At 52.4% G+C, this 20,099-nt stretch overlaps 1 protein-coding gene and 2 non-coding genes across 3 annotated transcripts in view; all 3 read right to left on the bottom strand.

Annotated features, from left to right (window-relative positions):
- Positions 1-18,216, bottom strand: part of PXN (paxillin) — a 40,540-nt gene extending 22,324 nt beyond the window's left edge. The window contains exon 1 of the mRNA XM_052689862.1: positions 18,121-18,216. Coding sequence (XP_052545822.1) covers positions 18,121-18,133 — 13 coding nt within the window. The 5' untranslated portion in view covers positions 18,134-18,216. The remainder of the gene's footprint in view (positions 1-18,120) is intronic.
- Positions 18,217-19,103: 887 nt separating this feature from the next.
- LOC128084178 (U4 spliceosomal RNA) lies at positions 19,104-19,244 on the bottom strand. Its single transcript, XR_008208368.1, has one exon. It is a non-coding gene; the product is annotated as a U4 spliceosomal RNA (small nuclear RNA).
- A 461-nt stretch (positions 19,245-19,705) lies between these two features.
- LOC128084176 (U4 spliceosomal RNA) lies at positions 19,706-19,846 on the bottom strand. The gene has a single exon (XR_008208367.1). It is a non-coding gene; the product is annotated as a U4 spliceosomal RNA (small nuclear RNA).
- Positions 19,847-20,099: the final 253 nt, after the last annotated feature.

Genomic DNA, 20,099 nt, shown 5'->3' on the forward strand with positions numbered 1-20,099 from the left:
AGGCCAGATTGGATGGAGCCCTGGGCAGCCTGGTCTGGTATTAAATGGGGAGGTTGGTGGCTCTGCCTGCAGCAGGGGGGTTGGAAATTCGTGACCGTTCCAACCCTGGCCATTCTGTGATTCTGTGCACACAGCACACCTCAGGGCACACCACGTCTTGGCACCGCTCAGCACAGCACCCTGCAGATGTGGGAGAGGCACAGAGGAAGAGTTTTCTTCCCTCCACCACAGGACCCAAAGCTTGCACACACAAGGGAAATCACACTCCACCAGAGGGTTGCCCAGCCCACATCCTGCCTGCTGGGGGAAGACAGCTGTGTTCACCTTCAAGTGACATTTCGATGCTGTTTCCTGGGGAGGTGGGACAGTTAAAGAGTGATATCATGATTGATAATTTACTACTAAACAGCACTCTGAGACATCTAGAGGTCTGGGCACGTTTGACTCTCCCTTGTGCAAGAAAAGCCATTATTATCTACAGGGTTCTTGGGATCCTGGCCTTCCAATCCCACACTGCAGATGCATTAAGTACGGATGAGTGGCTCCTAACACCGACTGCACTGCTGCCAGCCTCATCAAAGCCCTGCCCATCTCTCAGCCTGGGACTGAAATTGCAGCACAACACGCTCTGCAATGTTAGAGGATGGAGGAAAAGGTAACTGATGTCCAGTGCACTGAACTCTCCACAAAAAACCCTCACACCAAGACAACCAGCAAGACGAAGGAGCACAGCAGTACCTTAGGGGAAGTCCCACCCATCAGTTCAAGTTGCACTGAGAAGAGCACTTATCTCCTGCATGGCCCTGTGCAACACCTCATGCATTCCCAGCACAGGATCCTGCACCATCCCTGCGTGCCAGCACCTGCTGTCCTCTGAATGCTCTGAACCATGTGCAGCCTCAGGGCACATTCCTCGGTTTCATCGGATAAAGAGCAGTAATGCCCACCTGGGGTCACAGCACAGCCTCGAACTGATGGCTAACAGGGGACCCTTTGTACTGATGAGCACAGCAACTCCCTTCTCTATAAATGTGAGCTGCACTCAGCCCTGTTTAATAGATGGTAAGGTAGTTAGAAAAGATGCTGACATACATCTTCCTGTGTGCAAAGCATGCTGTTGGGGCACTCCCCCCCTGTGCCTTCCATGCACATCAGAAATGCTCCCAGACTGAAGTGTGCCTCCTGTTCAGCGGTGCAGAACACATCACAAACCAGTGCATAACAAGGCACTAACAAATTCCCATCTGCCCATCAGCAACAGGTAAATTTGCTTTTGCTGATTAAAGAGAAGCCTTCCATACTGAGTGTCCAGCATGACTCCAGGCTCAGAGGGCTGGAAACAAACCTCAGCACAAAGATGCCAGCATTCATGCCACAAGAGAGAAAACAACCTGGGCTTTCCACATGGAGTTCATGGCTGAAGACGAGCCATTAAGCCGTGCTGGCACTGCACATTGGACCATCACCAGTGCAGCAAGCACATCAAAAAGATGATGGTCACACTTTCTCCTTCTTCCTACCTGCTGGGAAGGAAACAGACACGCGGCTGAGGCAAGATGCTTCCAGTGCTCCACATATGAGCAGCTGAAAGCCACTTATACACATCCATCAAACCACACACCGCCTGCAGCTCTGCTTCAAACGAGACATCTGGAAAGCAAGCCATGCTAGAGATGGGATTCTTCACCCGGCCACCACATGGAGCCCGTGCTGCAGCGTTCAGGCATAGTCCCACCTCCCAGCATCACCCTGCCACGTGTCCCTGACAGCCCAGGCACGGCACAGCAGGACATGAGGGTGAGATGCACCAGCACGTGCTGCAACGCTTCACCCAGCGCAGTGCAGTGCAGGTGGCTGCAGCTCTGCCATTCCTCCCCACACACAGCCAGAATCACGCCACGTTCCCCTAGGTTAAGCAGCAGTAGATTTGCCACTGACTTGGCTTATTGAAATAGAAAGCAAAACAGCTGCAACTACTGGTGTAAATGAGGACATGGACTACGTGTCATAGTTGTGTCCCTCAGCATAAGACCAACTGCAGATCCCCATATGCAGAATGACAAACCATTCTCTAGCCACTTTTTCTCAATAGCTTAAGATGCTAAATTCAGGTCCTAGATTTCTGCTGTTGCCTTAAAGAGAATGAGGGGAACTGCACATGCAGAACCAAATCCTGAGCTCCCACATTCATCTGAGCCACCTCTTTGCAAAATCCTGGAATCCAAACATGAAAAGTCTCCTTAGGTTCAAGTGAGTCTTCCCTTGCTCAGCTCCAGCAAAGCCAGCTCACATACAGGGAGACAGCTCAGGGCAGTAACCCAACCCCTGGCAAGACAGATTTACATTGTGAGTAACTGCAAAGGAATGGGGAGCTTGGGTATATTTATCCTGCTAAATGGCCTTTCAGAAGAAACATGTGCAATGCTCAAAGCTGCATCCCAAGGACTCGCTGGAGCCTTGCTGCTCAACTTCTCACTGCCTTCAGGCGCCAGTGGGAGCCCCAGACCTGCAATGCTGTTGTCGGCAATCTCCTTTTCAGTGGTAAATTTGGCTTAGTGAAACAGAGGAGAACTGTAAGAAACTGGACAACACGAACAGGTGAATACGGGCATTAACTTCCAGGTAAAAATGTAGTGGCAGGTCCTTGTGGTGTTATATCCTAACCAATGTTTTTAAATGAAAAAAGGATCAGAAGCTAAAAGAGCAATAAAATCCAAGGCTACATTCAGAATGAGACCTGAAAAACTGGATGTGCAGAGAGATGCTCTTCAAACCCTGGCATTCACTAACTCACATCAATAGAAAGCATGGAAAATAGGCCGGCTTACTCTCTAAATCATTTTTGGAAGGAGACATTTTGAAGTTTTCCCAACTATAATCCTAACACAGAGGGTGGTTAACAGCCAGGACACATAGCAGCCCTCAGCTCTCCTGTCAAGCGGGGTCAGATTGTTTTTTAAGACAGAAAAATCCAATGCACTGGAGGTAACCATTTGCCAGCCCTAACAACCGCAGGACTGCCTGCACCAAGCAGCCACCAGTATTTATAATTCCCACTGCTGGGATCCACCCAGAGGAAATTCAGATGACATGGCTGAAAAACCACTCACTATTTGTCATGTATGCCATGGTGCTTACTGCTCCTCATCGAGATATCAGAGCAAGCTGTGCCTGGGGTCACAGACACAGTGCTGAATAAGAGGAACGTCTGGACTGGTATCAATACATGGCATGGGCAGCTCCAACAGACAGCAATAAGTGAAAATCCCTGAAGCTTCACCAGTCCCTGAAGCTAATGTTTCCCCTTAGAAGTAGGGGTGGATGGCAAAGGCACCCAAGGCTCAACAAGAGCTCATACTGTGACAGTCAGAATTGCTTCCAGCATCACCTGCTGGTGGCCACCACGAATCCCAGCCATGCCCCGACCAGAACACAGCCAAACCCACCAGCCTTCCCCAGGGCAGCAGCCCACGCACCCAGCTCTCCTTCAACGTTTGCTGGCAGTGGTCGAACACACCGCGCTGAGATGTGCTCTGTACAGTCAGCTGCAGCTTCCTCTCCCAACCGCTGAGCCCTGCAGCGGAGAGTCTGACCCAGGGCTTGTGGCCAGCTAACGTGCACTGCCACAACCCCAAGCACAGGGCTGCAGGGGTGTGCAAATGCAGCCCGTCCAAAACTGTTTTGGTAGCTGTCTGTTGGCTCCCTGCACGTTTGGGGTTTGAGGATGAGTTCAAGCCCCGCAGGCTGCAGCTGTAGCTTACGGCAAGGCGTGCAGCCTCACACTGCCCCTGAGTCCACAGTCAGACACTTCCCCACCAACCCAGCCTCGCAACCCTGCAGAAGTTATTCCTTTTAGATAAACTCACTCCATTCTTGGAAGCCCAGCCCCAGCCACTCCGTGACTAAAGCAGCTCTTAGAAAACATTTTAAAGAGTGCGACGCCAAAATTCAGCCTTTCTCTAAACTGACAGAATAAACAGTCTGGTTGAGGCAGGAAATATTGTACCTCCACCTACCAAACTCTGGCCAGAGCACAAATTGAAATCCAGCTCCATCCAGCTGAAAGAAATCCCCCATCCTCCTGTCCCATTCCCCTAATTATCCTGTGCCTCCAACGCAGACCACAAAAAACTGCAGCCTGAAAAGAGAACAATGATCAGACAAACTGCAAATTCAGGAGATGTCCCCCACCACTACCAGCGACTACCACTGACACGGGCTTTGCAGCCTCACAGGGATCCAGCAGGGCTACAGAGTGTACAGCCTGACTGGTGCTGCTCTGCTCACACCAAGCATGTGCCACAGTGCTTAAGCATTAGCTTTTGACACAGACAACCCCCTCCCATAAAACTGTGAAGGAAAGTCAACTCAGCATGCTACAAGAGAAGGCATTAAGTGAGCTTGCACCTGCTACAGGATCAAGCTGAGGGGCGGAGGTGAGAGAGCAACTCGTGCTTGCCCTGGGAAAACACAAAGGTCGGCACAAGATCCTCCCTGTAACCCACCACAGTACTTCCTTCCAAATTAACAGAAGCATTTCACTGTGCCGTGCAACTGCCCGGTAACCTGTCATGGGGGAGCATGCTGATGGAGCCAGCCTGCCAGCATCACGAGGACAGCGTGCTTCTGTGCAGCCAGCCATGAGGCTTCCAAGGGCACAGGCACTGCTGAGCACTGCCAGCAGCCTGCAGGAGGCATCAGAAGCCCCAGGGATTCAGGGCTCCACACCTGGAGGGAGCAGCCCTGACCACCTCTTGCAGCTCCGATGCCACAGGCCGGGAAACCCTTCCAACCCACGGGCTGGCAGGAAGGTGATCTCACCTCACCCAGACCAAAGAGCATGGGATCATCACTGCAACGGGCAGCTGACAGGCAGCAACCGCCTTGAAGATCTGCGTCAGCACAGTTTCATGGATGAAACAACACAAATCCAGTACTCCCTGGCCTACAGTCCTGCATGAAGGAACCACAACAGATTTTCCTGTAGAAACAGAATTTTTCCATGTAGTTCTTGAACAGTAAATGAGACCCCAGCTCAGACAGAGGGAAGTGAAGCACCACCCACAAGAGGAACTCGCAATCATTCTGCCTTCCTTTGACCTCCCTAGAAAAACCTGCACATCCCTTCTGCTATCTCCGAACACTCCTGAGGTGTTTCACATCATCTTCAATGCTTTGAAGACATTGCTACCCCCACACAGACTGGTACAAATGAGACACAGCCATGAGAGTCCTTAAACTCTTGAAAAATCTTAAGTTAAACAGAATCAGCCAAGCTGTGCTAACAGCAGCCAGGTCTCAGCGTGTCTAACAGTCACACTGTCACAGAGATTATTACTCCTCCACATACGTTTATTGAACATTCTCACACTGAAAGTGATCTGTGATTTAAGTATCATTTTAAGTATCATCTCCTTTCAGAAGGGAAGCAGTTGGTACACCAGAAATTAAGAGCAGGAAGATTACCAGACATACATCCAGAAGGAAACGTGGTTTTGTTTCCTGTGTGTAACTGGAATGGACCCCACTGCAGACAAACAGGACGGCCTTTTCCAGCCCTGCCAGTTATCCTCAGCCCACTCCGTGGCTGTAGCTGGAAACTGTCAACAGAAAGACCAGAAGCAACAATCTCTCAATGGCTATGTAGATTCAAAGACAGCTAGAGCAAAGCGAGGCTATGTAGATGCAGCCTAACCTGGCTGCTCAGGTCTGGTGTTCTGCATCCAGGAAGCAGCACCTGAGCCCACCAGCAGCACCTCCACAGCTCTGGTTGCTCAGCCTGCTCGCGCCCAAAGGTGTGACCTCCTACTTATTTCTCATTTCCAGAAAGTCCTGGGGAGGACGTAAGGGAGGAGTCACTTCCTGTCACATACCACATCCACTTTTAAATAGCATGGTTTCCCCCGCACTAGAAGTGAAAAGAGACCTCTTATACTCCATGTTTAAACTTACAGTCCTGAGCAGCAACCTCAGCTCATCCCAGGAAAAACACCCTAAGTTAAGGCTTAAGTTGCCTTAAGCTGAACTCACACTCCATCCCACTGGGCAGATGACTGGTTCTGCTGTCAGCGCCGCCGAGCGCTGGCAGCACTTCCAGAGCCCAGCAGCTCAAACCTCGACTCCTCTGTGGCACAGCTGGGGGAAGCTACCAGAGAACATAACGGCTTGCGTGGTTCCTTCCCATCTTGATTCACTGCGCTCTCAAGCTGAATCCTAAACAACAGGAAACAATTACCAAAAATGGACAAGCTTAAGTCAAAAAATTCTTCTGCTGCTCTATGAACAGTCTTCTGAAGAATCAGGAAAAGTAGGGAAAGAGTTGGCGAGTCACAGCCCCAGCACATCCCGAGACACAGCAGCAGAGCTCACCCCACAGCTCGCGCGCTGCTGAGGAGCACAAAGCAGTGCTCTGGCTTTCTGAACTGGGAAGCTGAAGATTGCAAAAGAGAAGTTGGGAAATGTTCTACGTATTTCAAAGACTCGACCAGATTTCACTCAGTGCTTCAGCTCATGACTATCAGTGATTCAGATGGGACTGAGGAGGTACCACAGCCCCCAGACGACCGTCTGCCCACGTTACAGCACTCACAGCAGAAGTGGGAGCCGTTTTCAGCCACATTTTTCTGTTACAGCAGCTGACAACTCCACACCTTAAACCCAAACCTCCAAGAATTCCATGTGACATTGATACAACAGGCTGCAACTCGCAGCAAAGCCTGCAGCCACAGCACCCAAGCTCTGATGGAGACCACAAATCAGAGCACTCACAAGTCCCTGACAGCAAGAAAAATCATCTGCCATGCTGGAGTGGAGCTGACCCGCAGCAGCAAGCAGCCCAATCTAATATGGCAAGTCCATGTTATATCAGAATAGAAAGTAAGTCTGCCTCTCAGGCTTGTCCTAAAAATACTTAAGTTGGAATTTCTCAGTCTCATTCTGTTGCCTGCTATGAACCCCACCTGCCACCACGTCTCCGTCAGAAGCCTCTCCTCCAGAGAGCAAATGAACTGATGTTCATACAGGATGTCACAGCTGGGCCCCCTGAATAAGAGAAGCAACAATCTGCACAAATTAGATTGTCTCAGTCTCTCAACCACCAAATTGGAAACAGCTTTGGTCTCCAAGGACGGTGAGCACAGCCTCTGACAGCGCCCTCCCAGCGCGGCTCTTCTTGTGCAAGATCTATTTCTGATCTCAGCCTGAGAGCACAGGGCTCCTCGGGCACTGCCAGGAAGCCCCATACAAAGGCACAGCACATGGCCAGCACTGACCTCACCGCCTCCAGGAGGGAGGTGAGTTGGCTCACACAAAACTAAAGGACCTGGGCCACCCCCGCACCGCACAGCGCCCAAGGGCTCCCAGCTGACTCCAGTGGGGCAGGTCTGGATGTGCCAGTGCTCAGTGCTGACCTGGGCTGGATGGCTGCCAGCATCCTGGGAGGAAAAAAGTTGAAGAAAAATAAATCAAAGCACATCAGTATTTTAGTACTCTTTCTACCCCTCTCATGCAAAAGGGCGATTAAAGCTTCCCCATGCATGCCATAGGAATTCTTACTCGCTGCTGGTTTCCTTCTAGAAACAGGGATCAACATTCAGAAAAGAATCCAACAAGATCTGCTTCTCCTCTGCCAAAACAACAAAAAATACTCACGAAAACCAATCAAGCAGCACTGAGCTGACCTCACAGGGACAACTTCCCAGGGCCAAGGCTGATCCAAATACCAGCTCTCTTCTGCAGGAAGAGGGGCTCAGCCCAGGCAGCTATCTGAGGAACCAGACCCTTCCTGCTGGAGCAGCGCGCACATCCACAGCCATTAGGCCAGGCAGCGCTGCTCCACAGGCTGCCACACCTCACCTCGTTCTGCTCTCTTCAAGCTAGATACACCACACTGATGCCATGTAATTAATACACCGCTGAAAGTCTATCTGCAGTGAAAGGAAGGATTCCCTCTACCTCTTACTCTCCTTCCCACGTGCTGATGCGGGGAGCGATTGCCACACACCTCCTGCAGCAGACCAGCAGCTTTCTTCTTCCAGCACTCTCCAGCAACCCAAAGCAGGCAAACTGTTCCCAGGTCTTCGCAGGGAACACAGAGGCAAAGAACAGAACTGAGTGCAAGCAATGCAGGTAGGAGTGAACCCCCATCACTTGTGTGCCAGACACTGGATGTGTTGGAAACAACGGCCCAGAGCAGAGGTGTGGGGCACCCAGCCACTTCCAAGCAACCCTCCACGGGCCCACTGAAAGGAGGACAGGAATTTAAATGGCATTTTTTAAGCCCTGGGTGGACTGTATTTGTATAACTGTAGGCAACACTGAAGCTGCAGTATGCACTAACGAGTAGCAGATAACTCTTCTGGGGGGTTTCTATGCAGGAGCACAGTGCCACGAGGTGTGCCAAAACAGCAGTGGCTTCCAAACCTTTGGGCCACACCAGCCCTCCTTCACTTGTAATTTCAGGGCCCCCAGGTGGAAATCAGAGGTTGGTGAATGTGAGGATTTAACAGGGCAGCTCATACAGCTGCACAGCACTTAGCACTCGCAGATCACGATTTGGAGCTGCTGATTCTAGTTATCTGGGGAAGGAAAACGTTGCATCGGGGTTTGCAGAAGAGCAGAGCACCAGAGTTCCAGGGAACAGCGAGCACCACAGAGCTCAGGATACAGTTTCACAAGATGCAGAAAGACAAATTAACAGCTCACCACTGCCAAAAATGGAGAGGTTTTACTTTCTCTTCCAGATGTGCTGCTGCCACTTACTTCTCTTGGCTCCAGCTCCTACAAGACCCCTCCACCAACCAGTTCAACAGAATACGGATCCCCCACCCCCCAAAAAAACACTGTTTCTTCAGAGTTAGAAAAGTGAGGTGAGCAAAGCAGCCAGCAAAAAGGATGGGGTATGGCCAGAGACACAGGAGGCAGCAGCAGGTACAGGAGATAGAAGTCCAGCAGGTGTCACAGAATCACAGAACGGCCAGGGTTGGAAGGGACCTCAAGGATCACGAATCTCCAACCCTGCTGCCACAGGCAGGGCCACCAACCTCCCCATTTAATACCAGACCAGGCTGCCCAGAGCCCCATCCAACCTGGCCTTGAACACCTCTGGGGATGGGGCATCCACGGCCTCTCTAGGCAGCCTGAATAGACACGAAACTTGAAAGAGGAAAAAAATTTGTATCTTTTAAACAGTGGAAATCCTATCCAAACAGCATAAACAGATCTGATATAGACCCTTCCAGGCAACGCGCCAATGACAAAATTTGAGACACCCATAAAAGATGCTGAAATGAAAGACAGAAATGTGAGTATGAATTCTGAATTCATTACAAGCATTAGAAGCACAAATCCTGCCCACGAGATACAGAACCCTCTGACTACCAAACAGCAGTCCAGCAGCACAGGGCAGCATGCTAAAGAGGCACTGCCATCATATCCACATTTAGTACAGCCTCTTTGAGACAATCCCAACCTGAAGGATACCATAAACTTGGAAGATAGTAGTTTACCAGAGATTATTCCACTGTAGCAACTTGCTAGTAGTTAACAAGAATAGCTCTGAAGAGTGTAAATGCAAGCAAAGTGCAACAGATGCAAATCTGCCCTTAAAAACCAAGGTGTATCACACTGCAAAACTTATGCCTGCAAGGAGAAAGGAAGTCCCAGCACATCTCCCTCAGACACTGTGGATGCCAAATGAGATCTCAAAGGTCTTTTCCAACGTAAAGGACTCAGTTAAGATGGATTACAGACTTGCTGCCTGACCTGCCAGCTGCTCTGAGGGGAGCTGCTCTCCCTTGTCAAGAAACCCAATGTTTGCCCAACTTGCCATATGGTCTAACTGGCATTTTAAAAACTTGGCTACTAAGAAAACACGCTCAAAATGGAGGCTCCGTCTTGTTAGGAAGCTGTGGTTTCTGTAAGGGTTCTCTGCAACAGAGTGGGAGCACACTTGGAAGCAGTGGTGAGTTCTGTCCAAGCCAAGAAGCGTTAAGTCATCACCGGGAACAGACTTACACAAAGCACTGCCAGCAGCACGGTGCAAACAGGGCAGGGGGAAACAACCACATGTAGCATTTTTCAGTCACGTAGATCTTAAAACTGCTTATAACTACAATAGGCAGAAACTTTTAAAAGGAGGTTTTCAATGAGCATTCTACTGAAACCTAAAGATGAGCCAAATACGGAGCAGGTAAGTGGCATCTTTGGAAACCCACCTCCCAGAAAAGTCCACAGAGCACATGGAGGCACAGGACCCATGGTAGAAAATCCTCTTTTGGGGCTCTTTTTTTTTCCTTTTTAACTTCAACAGCAGCCAATGGGAATGGCAGGAGAACGTTCCAGAAGTGAGTGTGGGAGCTGCTTCCCCTGCGTGCTGTGGGAGATGTGGGTGGCAGCCCAGCAGCACGCTGACAGCACGGCACTCCAGGACTCGGTGCTTCTCCCAGCATCAGCAGCAGATCGTGGCTCAAGAGTTTCACAAACACCCACAGGATGAAAGGAAATTGTTAAAGCAGACAGAAAACTCGCATTAAACAGAGAATGGAGTGGATTTAGGGAATCTGAGGTTCTCTCATCTCCTGATATACAAAGGCAGATGAGCTCGTGCATGTCAGCATCTCCATCTCAGTGCTCTGACACTCGAAGGCTGCTTTGCTCACAAGAGAACTCATGACCACGTAAGACCACAATTTAAAAATGATGGAAACAGAGTAGAAAGAGGTAGAAGATGAGTAAAAGAGACCAATCTCCAGAGCTGACCAAAAATGGAAATGCCAGCAATGCTGAAATAGAAGCAGCATAAGAATAACTTCCCTCCGTAGGTACACGAAATAAATCCTTCTGCAAATCACTTTCTAAAAAAGGGTTTTCAGCATGATCTCTGGTTGTCCCTCCACCCATTCCTAAGACACAAATCACCAAGCAGCTGAGAGAAGTGGGGAAATATCTCACAGTCATCTGCAGAAGTCGAGATTCCTGGTTCCTCCATTTCTGCTTTGCTGAAAATTGAGTTGACTTTGCTTGTCTCAACCCATCATAATCTTACCCTTGCTCAGGGTACAGCAGGGATAACAGAAATTCCATACATTTTCCTACCAAGTTCCTCAATGCATACTTGTTTCATGCACACACATACCTACTCACAACACTCTGAAATTAATTTGATCCATTTCAGAGCCACACAGGCATCACCACACAGGGAACCAGAGACCAGGCCCAACTGCTAACACGTTGTGTGCACAAGGGCATTGTCCCCACACACACAGCAGTGCAACCATCCCCTCTCCAAGGACATCCCATTCCTATCTCTGCTGCAAACCCATTTGTAACTGCTTAAAGCAGCTGGAAAACAGACTAACCTCAACCCCTTCCCCAGAAAATTTAACATTTTTTTAAAAAGACTGTTTCTGCCAAGCAAGCACTGAACGCACTGCATTCCATTTCATTAAAACAATTACTCAGAAGGCAGCCAAGAATGACATAAAGCTTCCTCTGCACCCCCCGGCCCCCAGCTTCACAGGGCAGGACCGCACTGAGCCTCAGAGCGCGGCGCTGGCCGGGCTGCCCACAGATTGCATCTTTCATATGCTGGCAGCAGGATCAGAGGACCCCAATGTGCCTCAAAAGGCCCAAAGGGGGGGCCAACGTATGTGGGAGCACGGTGATCTGTTTGTGTTGTTCGGAGGTAAATTAGCATCTGTTACATTGTGCCTGCAGCCAACTCTTACAGCAAGACAAATGTTAACCCAGCTGATTTGGTCTGAGACTCGCATGGCCGAGGCTTCCCTGTATGGTCCTGATACAGATGGTGCTGGAAGCACCAGATTTAAGCACTGGAGAAGCAGGTGAGCAGTGTGCCACAGCAGCTGTGCTGGCCAGGTGCTGCCAATGGAACTGCCCAGGACAGCAGAGCTCCAACCTGCCAGAGCACCAGGCTGACAGCTCCATGTTAGAGGAACCTGCCTGACAAACACATCCCAGCCTCCAAGCGCTCGGCCTGACTGACAGTTTGAGCTCCCCACATTTCACAGCAGAAACAAAAGGCAGCTTCTTCTGGCACACACCGCTCACCCACCCACACCAGAGCTGGCCGCTGATAAGAGGCTTCATGACGTGGCTGAAATGGCATCTCACTCCCTCCCCCAGCGCCCAGCGCTTCATAGGGATGGAGTCCAACTGCTGGAGCTGCTCACAGCACACAGAGCAGCTCCAGCTGTGCCTCACTCTGCCTAACCGGGCCAAAGTGGCCCGAGAAGAACCTCCCTCAAACCAACAAGAGGTAGAGCTGCGAAGCCTGACAGTGCTTCTCCTCAGCATCTCATTCTGAGGGTCACCCCTGCCCTAGAGGGTAATTTGCTAGCAGCACCCTCTGACCTTGCTCGTGAGACAACCGCTGGTGCTGAGAAATGGGGAACAAAGACACAGCTAGTGGCTGAAGGACAGGCAGTGAGGGCCGCCAGCAGGCTGCTGTCTTATTGCAGCCCCCGGGGCATCAGAGAACTCAGCTGATGTGCCAAGAGCCTCAGGCTCCTCCGTCTGAGGATCCAGTTCCATGAAGTGGCTCCAATCGAACAGAACTCCTTTCAGAGAGAGCCTGAACTTGTTCAGACCCAAAGAGGTTACAGCAAGACAGCATTAAACTGCTAAACCTCAGCAAATCATTTACAGCCCTCCCACCTGTGACCTTTCCTACTTGCAGTTTTTTTTGCCCTCTTCCACTCTCAGGAAAACCTGACCCAGCCACAGTCTGTGAGCCACCACAAGCTTTACAGCAGGGAGAGGAGGCCTCTGCTCACTTTGCTCTGCACAGGGGGAAATAAAGATCCTACAGAGATACAGACAGACATGGATTAATTCCATCCACCAGCTCAATTTTGTGACAAAAACACGGGATCTGGTTTATTCCTGGAGCCCCATGCAGTCTGCTTCACAGCTAAGCCATTTAAAGCACAATTCCCCACGCAAAGCATCATTCAGAAAGTTCATTCCCCAGAGCAACACTTTTATTTTCTTTTTTTTTTTTTTAATGTTTTTTAAACATTTGCAAAACGTTACAGGTTTAAGCAAGTGGAATGGAAAGTAAAGCCAAGCAATCATTGCTGTAATGTGGCTACAGCCACAGCACGCTGCCAGCCAGCCACACTCAGCAGCCCACCCTGCAGAGCCCCACACACCAAGCACAGGAGTGCTGTGACCAGCAGTGTGTCAAACAGCATTTCAAGTCTTCCAACTCCTCCAACCTCACGTCAATAACTTCTACTAAACCTGTTCACAGTGCAGAAGGCAGCCCCAGAGTGCTGCAGGAGAAAGGAGCGGGGCATTGACAGCACTGGCTGCCTCCCCCCAGGGCTGTCCTATGCACCCTCAGATCCACAGCACAGATTTCTCCAACAGCTTCACATCAGTTTCCCATGTAAGTTCAGAATAATTGCTGTCTGTTGCATTTATACGAGCAGAAAAAAAATGCTTACCAGATTCCTAAACAGCACAAGCATGTAACCTCACGACACGAGCTCCTATGGCTGGAACACCAAGAACACCAAAGTTGTTCCCACTCCGCTTTGTTTGCTTTATGAGGATTTATAAACATAACTTCAAAGTGTCCAAATGCTCTGGAACCTCTGCCCAGAAAGCCCAGCCAGCTGGCCTGTGCCGCCCTGGTGCTATTTGCCATGAGAACAAGCACAAACAGGGGGAAAAAAAAAGAATTACAAGTGATATGACACAGTCATATGTTATTTTTTTATGGGTATCTTTAGAACACGACATTCTTTGAATGACTTCACGACATTTTGTGGTAGAGACTTAGAGTAGAAGTGCTGTGGGGAACATGGAAGGGAAAGGAAGTATCTTCTCGCTCACAGACTGTCCTAACAGGGGATGCAGAAAGGATGAGCAATCAGAATGGCAGCACGGGAACATAAACAGAGCTGAGAACAGACACGTATAAATCTAATTCAAACTTGCCACTGTGTGCTTTTCCAGCAAAAGTGATGGGAAGCATGAAAGAGTGAGTGTTCTGAGATCCTGCAGGAAGCTGTTCTGGAAACACAAAGATGGCAATAAACATTAACTGCACTCTGCAGGTAAGGAGTTGTCACTCCTGCTGCACAGATGGAAAAACAATTCGCCCAAAGGCAGATCTGTGGATAAATGGTTACTTTAGACTGAATCAAACATCAGCTCCAGCTGAAAGAGGCGCCTACCTATGGCCTCATCCACACCCTGGTGGTGAGGTGGCTTTGTATGAACACATGGTCATAAAGAGCAAGGAACTGGTTTGGCTAAAAACCAACCAATTCAAACAATTTCTAGAGAAATCAGCTCACTGATCCAGCTACCTGTGCTGTGGTAGTAACTACGCTGAAGGGAGATGGGAAAAAATGCAGCTGCAGCCCAGCTCCTGCACTGCACTGAGTCCAGCTGCCACGCCTCAGGGCAAGGGAGCCCTGCTTCCCAACCCAGCAGCACACATCTGTCCAGGCTGGCTGACAGGGCAGGCTTCCAGCAGGTCAGCAGCGTGCACCGATCCGCCCTGCAGCCCCATTCCCTCTCACTACGTAAGCAGAAGCACACGAGGGCTGGGGAAGCGGGAATCACCATTTTTGGCTGCAATCTGAAACCAAACTGGATGAGACACACAGTGAGATGTTACACGCACTGAAAAACAAGAACAGGACCCAAATGTCTCTGCAGTTCCCTACTCAGCGTTTTGAATTTAATTGCCTAATAGCCGTGGCATCCCAGACTTGCGGGGAGTGCCATCAGACCTCACTCAGTGTGGACAGGCCATTCTGAGCAAGCAACTCCCTGTGTCCCGTCTTCCTGGGAAGCTCCCCGGACAATGCCTCACTTTCATGCAGCTGAAGCACATGTTCATTAACAGCTTCCTCGTCAGACAGAACGGGGCACAGAGCAGCACACAGATGGGAGCACAGCCTGAGCTGCGGAGCAGGGAGCTGCGAGCCGAGATCCCGCTCACACACCCTGCTTTTCCACCAGGGTAACATGGCTGAATTCAGAACGTGCTCCTGCTTTCTCCAAAGCTGCAGGAGCTCCAGGCTATCACAGCACTGTGATCCTGACAGATCTGTTTGGTGGCCGCAGGCTGTTTCCTGCTCCCCCGCAGCTGCACTGCTGTCACACAGATTCAGCTTAAGGAATTTAAACATCTCTGTCATAGCAGTAGGTCAGAAAAACCACCCCGATGTCACCAGAAGTGCACTGTTACCACTTGTTCCGCTGCCAGACTTCCGAAATCTGACCTTTCTGGAGCTTCATGTTTCATACAATACAGTTTAAGGGGAAAGTGGATGAGAAAAAAAGGATGAAGAGAAATCGAGGCGCTGTGATTCCCCTGGCATGAGAGAGCAGGCAGAGATGGAACTACCCGTTTCTTCCTGTAATGGTTGAGATGGTGTCAGAGGATCAGTTTTAACCAGGAGGGCGGCTGAACACTCAGGGTAAGTTGACCTCTCCCAGACAGAGACAAAGCAGCTAAAGACAGCACAGAGTCCTGACTTTCCATGGAAATAGAGCAGCAAGAAAAGAAGCCTCTCTGCATCGCACACTGCTTGAGGCAGAGGACTCCCTGTCTGAGCTGCTCAGGACAATGAAGCCCCTGTTTTACAAGGGCTCAGAACAGCTAAGAAGCTGAAACAAGTCAGAACCCCATTGTGCAGAGCAGCAGCTCTGTTTGCAGTCTTCTTGCCCAGCACCAGGAACGACTCGGAAACCTGAGCCAGCAGAAAGCACCAAACTACCTGAGCAGCCCTTCCCCCAGCACCGCTCCCTGGGCACAGCTGACTGTCAGCAATTTCCCAGCAATTTCAGTCAACTACAAACCAAAACCCAATACGTATGATTGCAGACGGAAGGAACAGGCAGAAGCAGCAGGAATGCACGAGGCCAACAGCACAGACCTGATGGGAGAGGTGGCAGGCAGGCCTTGCTGAGCCCCCTCCCCGTGCACAACCAGCAGAAAGCAAACCCTGAGAGAGTTCAGTCATACAGATGGGGTGCTGGAAGCTCCTCAGAGACGACTTTTAAAGCACAATCTCTTGCACTCTGAACCTTCATGCCCAGAAGTTCCAAAGCCACGTCGCTAGGCAGACATTCTCCAAAATGAAACATCCTCCTAGCAGTGAGCAAGCACACCTCCAATGAGCTCCTTACAGCACAGCCAAAGCACCGCCGTAAGTACATTCTTAACAAACAGCAGAAACAACTTTGCAAAAGATCTCTCACAAGCTCCACTGAACGCTGTTTTGTTTCTGATTGCAAAACCCAGTGGAAAAAAAAAAAAAAGTGTCTGAAAAAATAAGCAAGCAGTAACGAAAACGGGAATTTTACAGCCTCCAAAAGACAGCTTTCAAAAGCAACACCACTTCTGTTTGGAGTTGCCAAAGCTCTCAGTAAATAAATAACGCTCCACATGACTTAGACAAGGTAGTGCCACAGAACCAGGAATAATCAGCAGCTCAATCTGCCCGAAGCAAACGCATGTGACAGATCACCTGTTGCTGGGGGCACAGCACGTAACAACACTGCACTCTGGGAAGCTCTGGGTGATACACTCCCAAGCCAGGACCCACACTGCTCAGGACCAGGTTTTATCCTCCACACCCATCCACAGCGCCGCAGAACAGCGAGCTTCCTGCCCAACTCCAAGCACGTCCGCAAAGCGTTTCCTCTGAGGCTCAGGGCAGGCAATGTGAGCCTGGCCAGCTGCCCAGGCTCCCCACCCCCCCCCGTCCCCACCATGTGCTGCTGCAGTTTTGTCAGGCCCAGCGTTGAGCTCCCTGTGCTGCTGGGACGCAGCTTCCTGCAGGAGCTGTGCACTGCGACGCCATTCCTCCAGCACTGAGGGTGGGGAAAAAAAAACGAGAAAAGTCTTTTCAGCTCTGATCAAATCCAAATCCCCAGTGCAACCCAAACCCACACCCGCTGGTGTTTCGTAACCTGTCCAGACCAAGTAAAGTACCTCTGAGTCTGAGTTTTACAGTGCAGGAGTACGCATTGACCAACATTCCATCAGCTCCTCTGGAAGGGAGAGGGATGGCCCAAAGATTTATAATAAGCTGAGGGAGTTAGGAATAGAGACATCACTGGTGCTGTGCGGTGCTCCGTCACACCCAGCCAGGCACAAGAGCAGTTTCTGCACCACACAGGGGTATCTCAGCTGATTTTATGCAGAACCAACTCTGAACCTACACAGTGTATGAGCACAGCACAGTGCTTCACCTGACTTATGTGTCCCAATCACTGAATGGCTTGGGTTGGAAGGGGCCCCAAGGGTCACCAAGCTCCAACTTGCCACCACAGGCAGGGCAGCCAACCTCCACCTTTAACACCAGATCAGGCTGCCCAGGGCCCCATCCAACCTGGCCTTGAAGACCTCCAGCATTGAGGCTCCCTGTGCAGCCTGTCCCAGCAGCTCACCGCTCTACCTGTGAAGAGCTTCCCCTGATATCCAAAAGCTGAGAGCCTTTAGAAAAACAAGGGAGCTGCAGTGATTTCCAGAGGGAAAGCACTGGTGTGCTCTTTTTAAGATAAATTCTGTACATTTAGATGAGAGAAAGAGAGCTTTTCCTGTTCAGATGGTTACTGTAGGATCGTCAGATGCCGTCCAACACGAAAGGCTGCACAAAAACCGAGAAGGACCCGGTGTGTGACCCGATGAAACCAAGCTGTTGGGACGGAGTTATACCTTATCCTAGAACCTCCAGTTCGACCGCGCTAAGGAGCAACGCCTCAGCAGAGCAGAAGAGGTCCAAACTCGGACCTTCTCCAGCCCTCCATTCCTCGTTCAGAGGCAGCCCGCCGCTCGCTGCTGGAGGCGGATGGCAGCAGCGCTGCGGCCCCTCCCAGCCCGCTCCCATCGCTTCCACGCGCGGGACTCCGCGCCGCCGAGCTCCGCGGGCCGCACCCCGCGCACGGGCCGGGATCGGGCAGGCGGGGCGAAGCCGAGCCGAGCCGCGCCGTGCCCCGGGGCGGCGGGCCCGAGCGGCCAGAGGGAGGGACGCGGCACCTCGGGGAGCCCCGGCCGCCGGCACGGATCCCGGCCGAATCCCGCGGCCAGAGAGGCGGCCCGCAGCCCGTTGAGGAGCGCCGGGAACTCACCGAGGTCGTCCATGGTGCCGGTGGTGCCGCCGCCCGCTCTCCTCAGCGCCTCGCAACTTTCCCGCCCCGCCCCCGCGCGTGCCCGCCGCCCGCGCGCTCCCGTTGGCGTCGCGCGTGCCCGCGGCTGCCCCCTGCCGGCGGGAGCGAGGGGAACGCCCCCGGCACGGCGCGGCGGGCAGCTCGGGGTCCCCGCGCTCCGACCTCGTGTTGGGAGCTGCGGAGGGGGACGAGGCGTTCCCTGAGCCCGCCCCTCTCCGGACTGAGCCCGCCCCGTCCTCTCAGCCGCCCCCCACAAAAAATAAAGCGGCTCTGCCCCCGAAGCTCGCCCTATGCCTGCTGCGGGGCTGCCCGGCTGCTGGAAGCAACTTTAGCCCGTGTCACCATTCCCCTCCTGCACTCTGCCCCGGGACTGCAGCGCGCTGTGACTCGGCTCCTTCCTTATCTTCTGCAGAAGTTATGGTAAGGAATTATCGCCCCGCTGGGCAGATGGCAAGCGGGTCAGAGAGCTGGAAATGAAGTCAATGAGTCAAACTAAGCACCGACCCCATGGAGAGCACTTGCTGCTGCCAGCCCTCCGTCCATCCCTCTCGAAGCCGGCGCTGCCGGGCCAGCCCCGTGACCCCGCACAGCGCTCAGGTTGCCAGCCAGGAGAAATCAGAGCTCACTTCTCCGGCGGTGTTGCGAGCAGCGCCCTTATTTGCATCAGACTGAACGCTTAGCAGAGAAGAACGCTTACGAAGCCCCAGAGCGCGACTGGAAGGCGTGCAACGGAGCCCTGCGCTTCAGGCCGCACTTCCACGTGGATGCTGCCAGCAAGGAAGGGAAAACAGGACAGCCGCAGCCCGGCTTCCATTCATTGCTCGGCCGCCTTCCCCACCCACCGCTGTGCAAAAGAACCGCGCCACGACCGCGAGACGGCGCGCCGGTACAACAGACTCGCGCTATGAAGGAATGCAACTCTGCTTTTAACCACCACGATTCAGTCTCCGTAGAGACTGTCAAAAATTGCCAATGCCGACTATATTTCAAGTCGTCATGGCGGGGTATTGGGAAAAGTTTTCAATTAGCAATAATCGCGCCTCGGATTAACCTCATTGGCTACGATACTGCCACTGCGCAAAGCTGACCGCCCTTCTCTCCGCCGCCACCCCAGGCACCGGGGCCACTGGCGCCGTCACGGCGAGTGGCCCCACATCGCCGCCGGTCCCCCGCCCTCACTGCCGCCGGCCCCGCCCGGTACCGCGGTCCCGGGGTTACGGTGAGGAGCGCAGCCCCCCGTCGTGCCCACCTCCGAGCTAGGCAGCGGGCGGCCGCGAGGCATACTGGGAAGTGCTATGCAAAGCAGGCATGACGTCACGCGGGAAACCCCGGCTCTCCCCGCCGGCGGGGCGCTCCTGAGATCCCAGCCCCGCCCTCGGGGTGCGGCATCCCCTCCGCTGCTCCGGGAACGTGCAGCGCCACCGGGCCGCTGGGGGCGCCCCGAGGGAGAGAACGCACTACGTTAAGGAGTGCGAGAATGAAAGAAGAAGCGAGGCGAGGAACATCCACAGCACTCATCGCTCTGTCGTTAACCACGAGAAATCAGCCTCCGGGGAGGCTCTCAAAAATTGCCAATGCCGACTATATTTCAAGTCGTCATGGCGGGGTATTGGGAAAAGTTTTCAACTAGCAATAATCGCGCCTCGGATAAACCTCATTGGCTACGATACTGCCACTGCGCAAAGCTGGCCGCTCCTTCCGCGCCGCCGCGGCCCCCGCAGCCGCACCGCCGCCTACATCAGAGCGCGCCGCCGCGGCCCCGCGCGCCCCTCGCCTCCGCCCCCGCGCGCTTCCCGCCGCTGCCGCGCAGCGCCCGGAGCGTCCGTGTGTGCGGGATGAGCGCGGCGGCGCGGAGCGGCGGCGGAGTTGGCGCGCGGGGTGTGCCGGGAGCCCGCTATGCTGATGAGCGCGGGGAGGGAAGGGCGCCACGGCGCGGCGCG

This window comes from Tympanuchus pallidicinctus, unplaced genomic scaffold, assembly GCF_026119805.1.
Source record: "Tympanuchus pallidicinctus isolate F22 unplaced genomic scaffold, pur_lepc_1.0 scaffold25, whole genome shotgun sequence".
Lineage (NCBI taxonomy): Eukaryota > Metazoa > Chordata > Aves > Galliformes > Phasianidae > Tympanuchus > Tympanuchus pallidicinctus.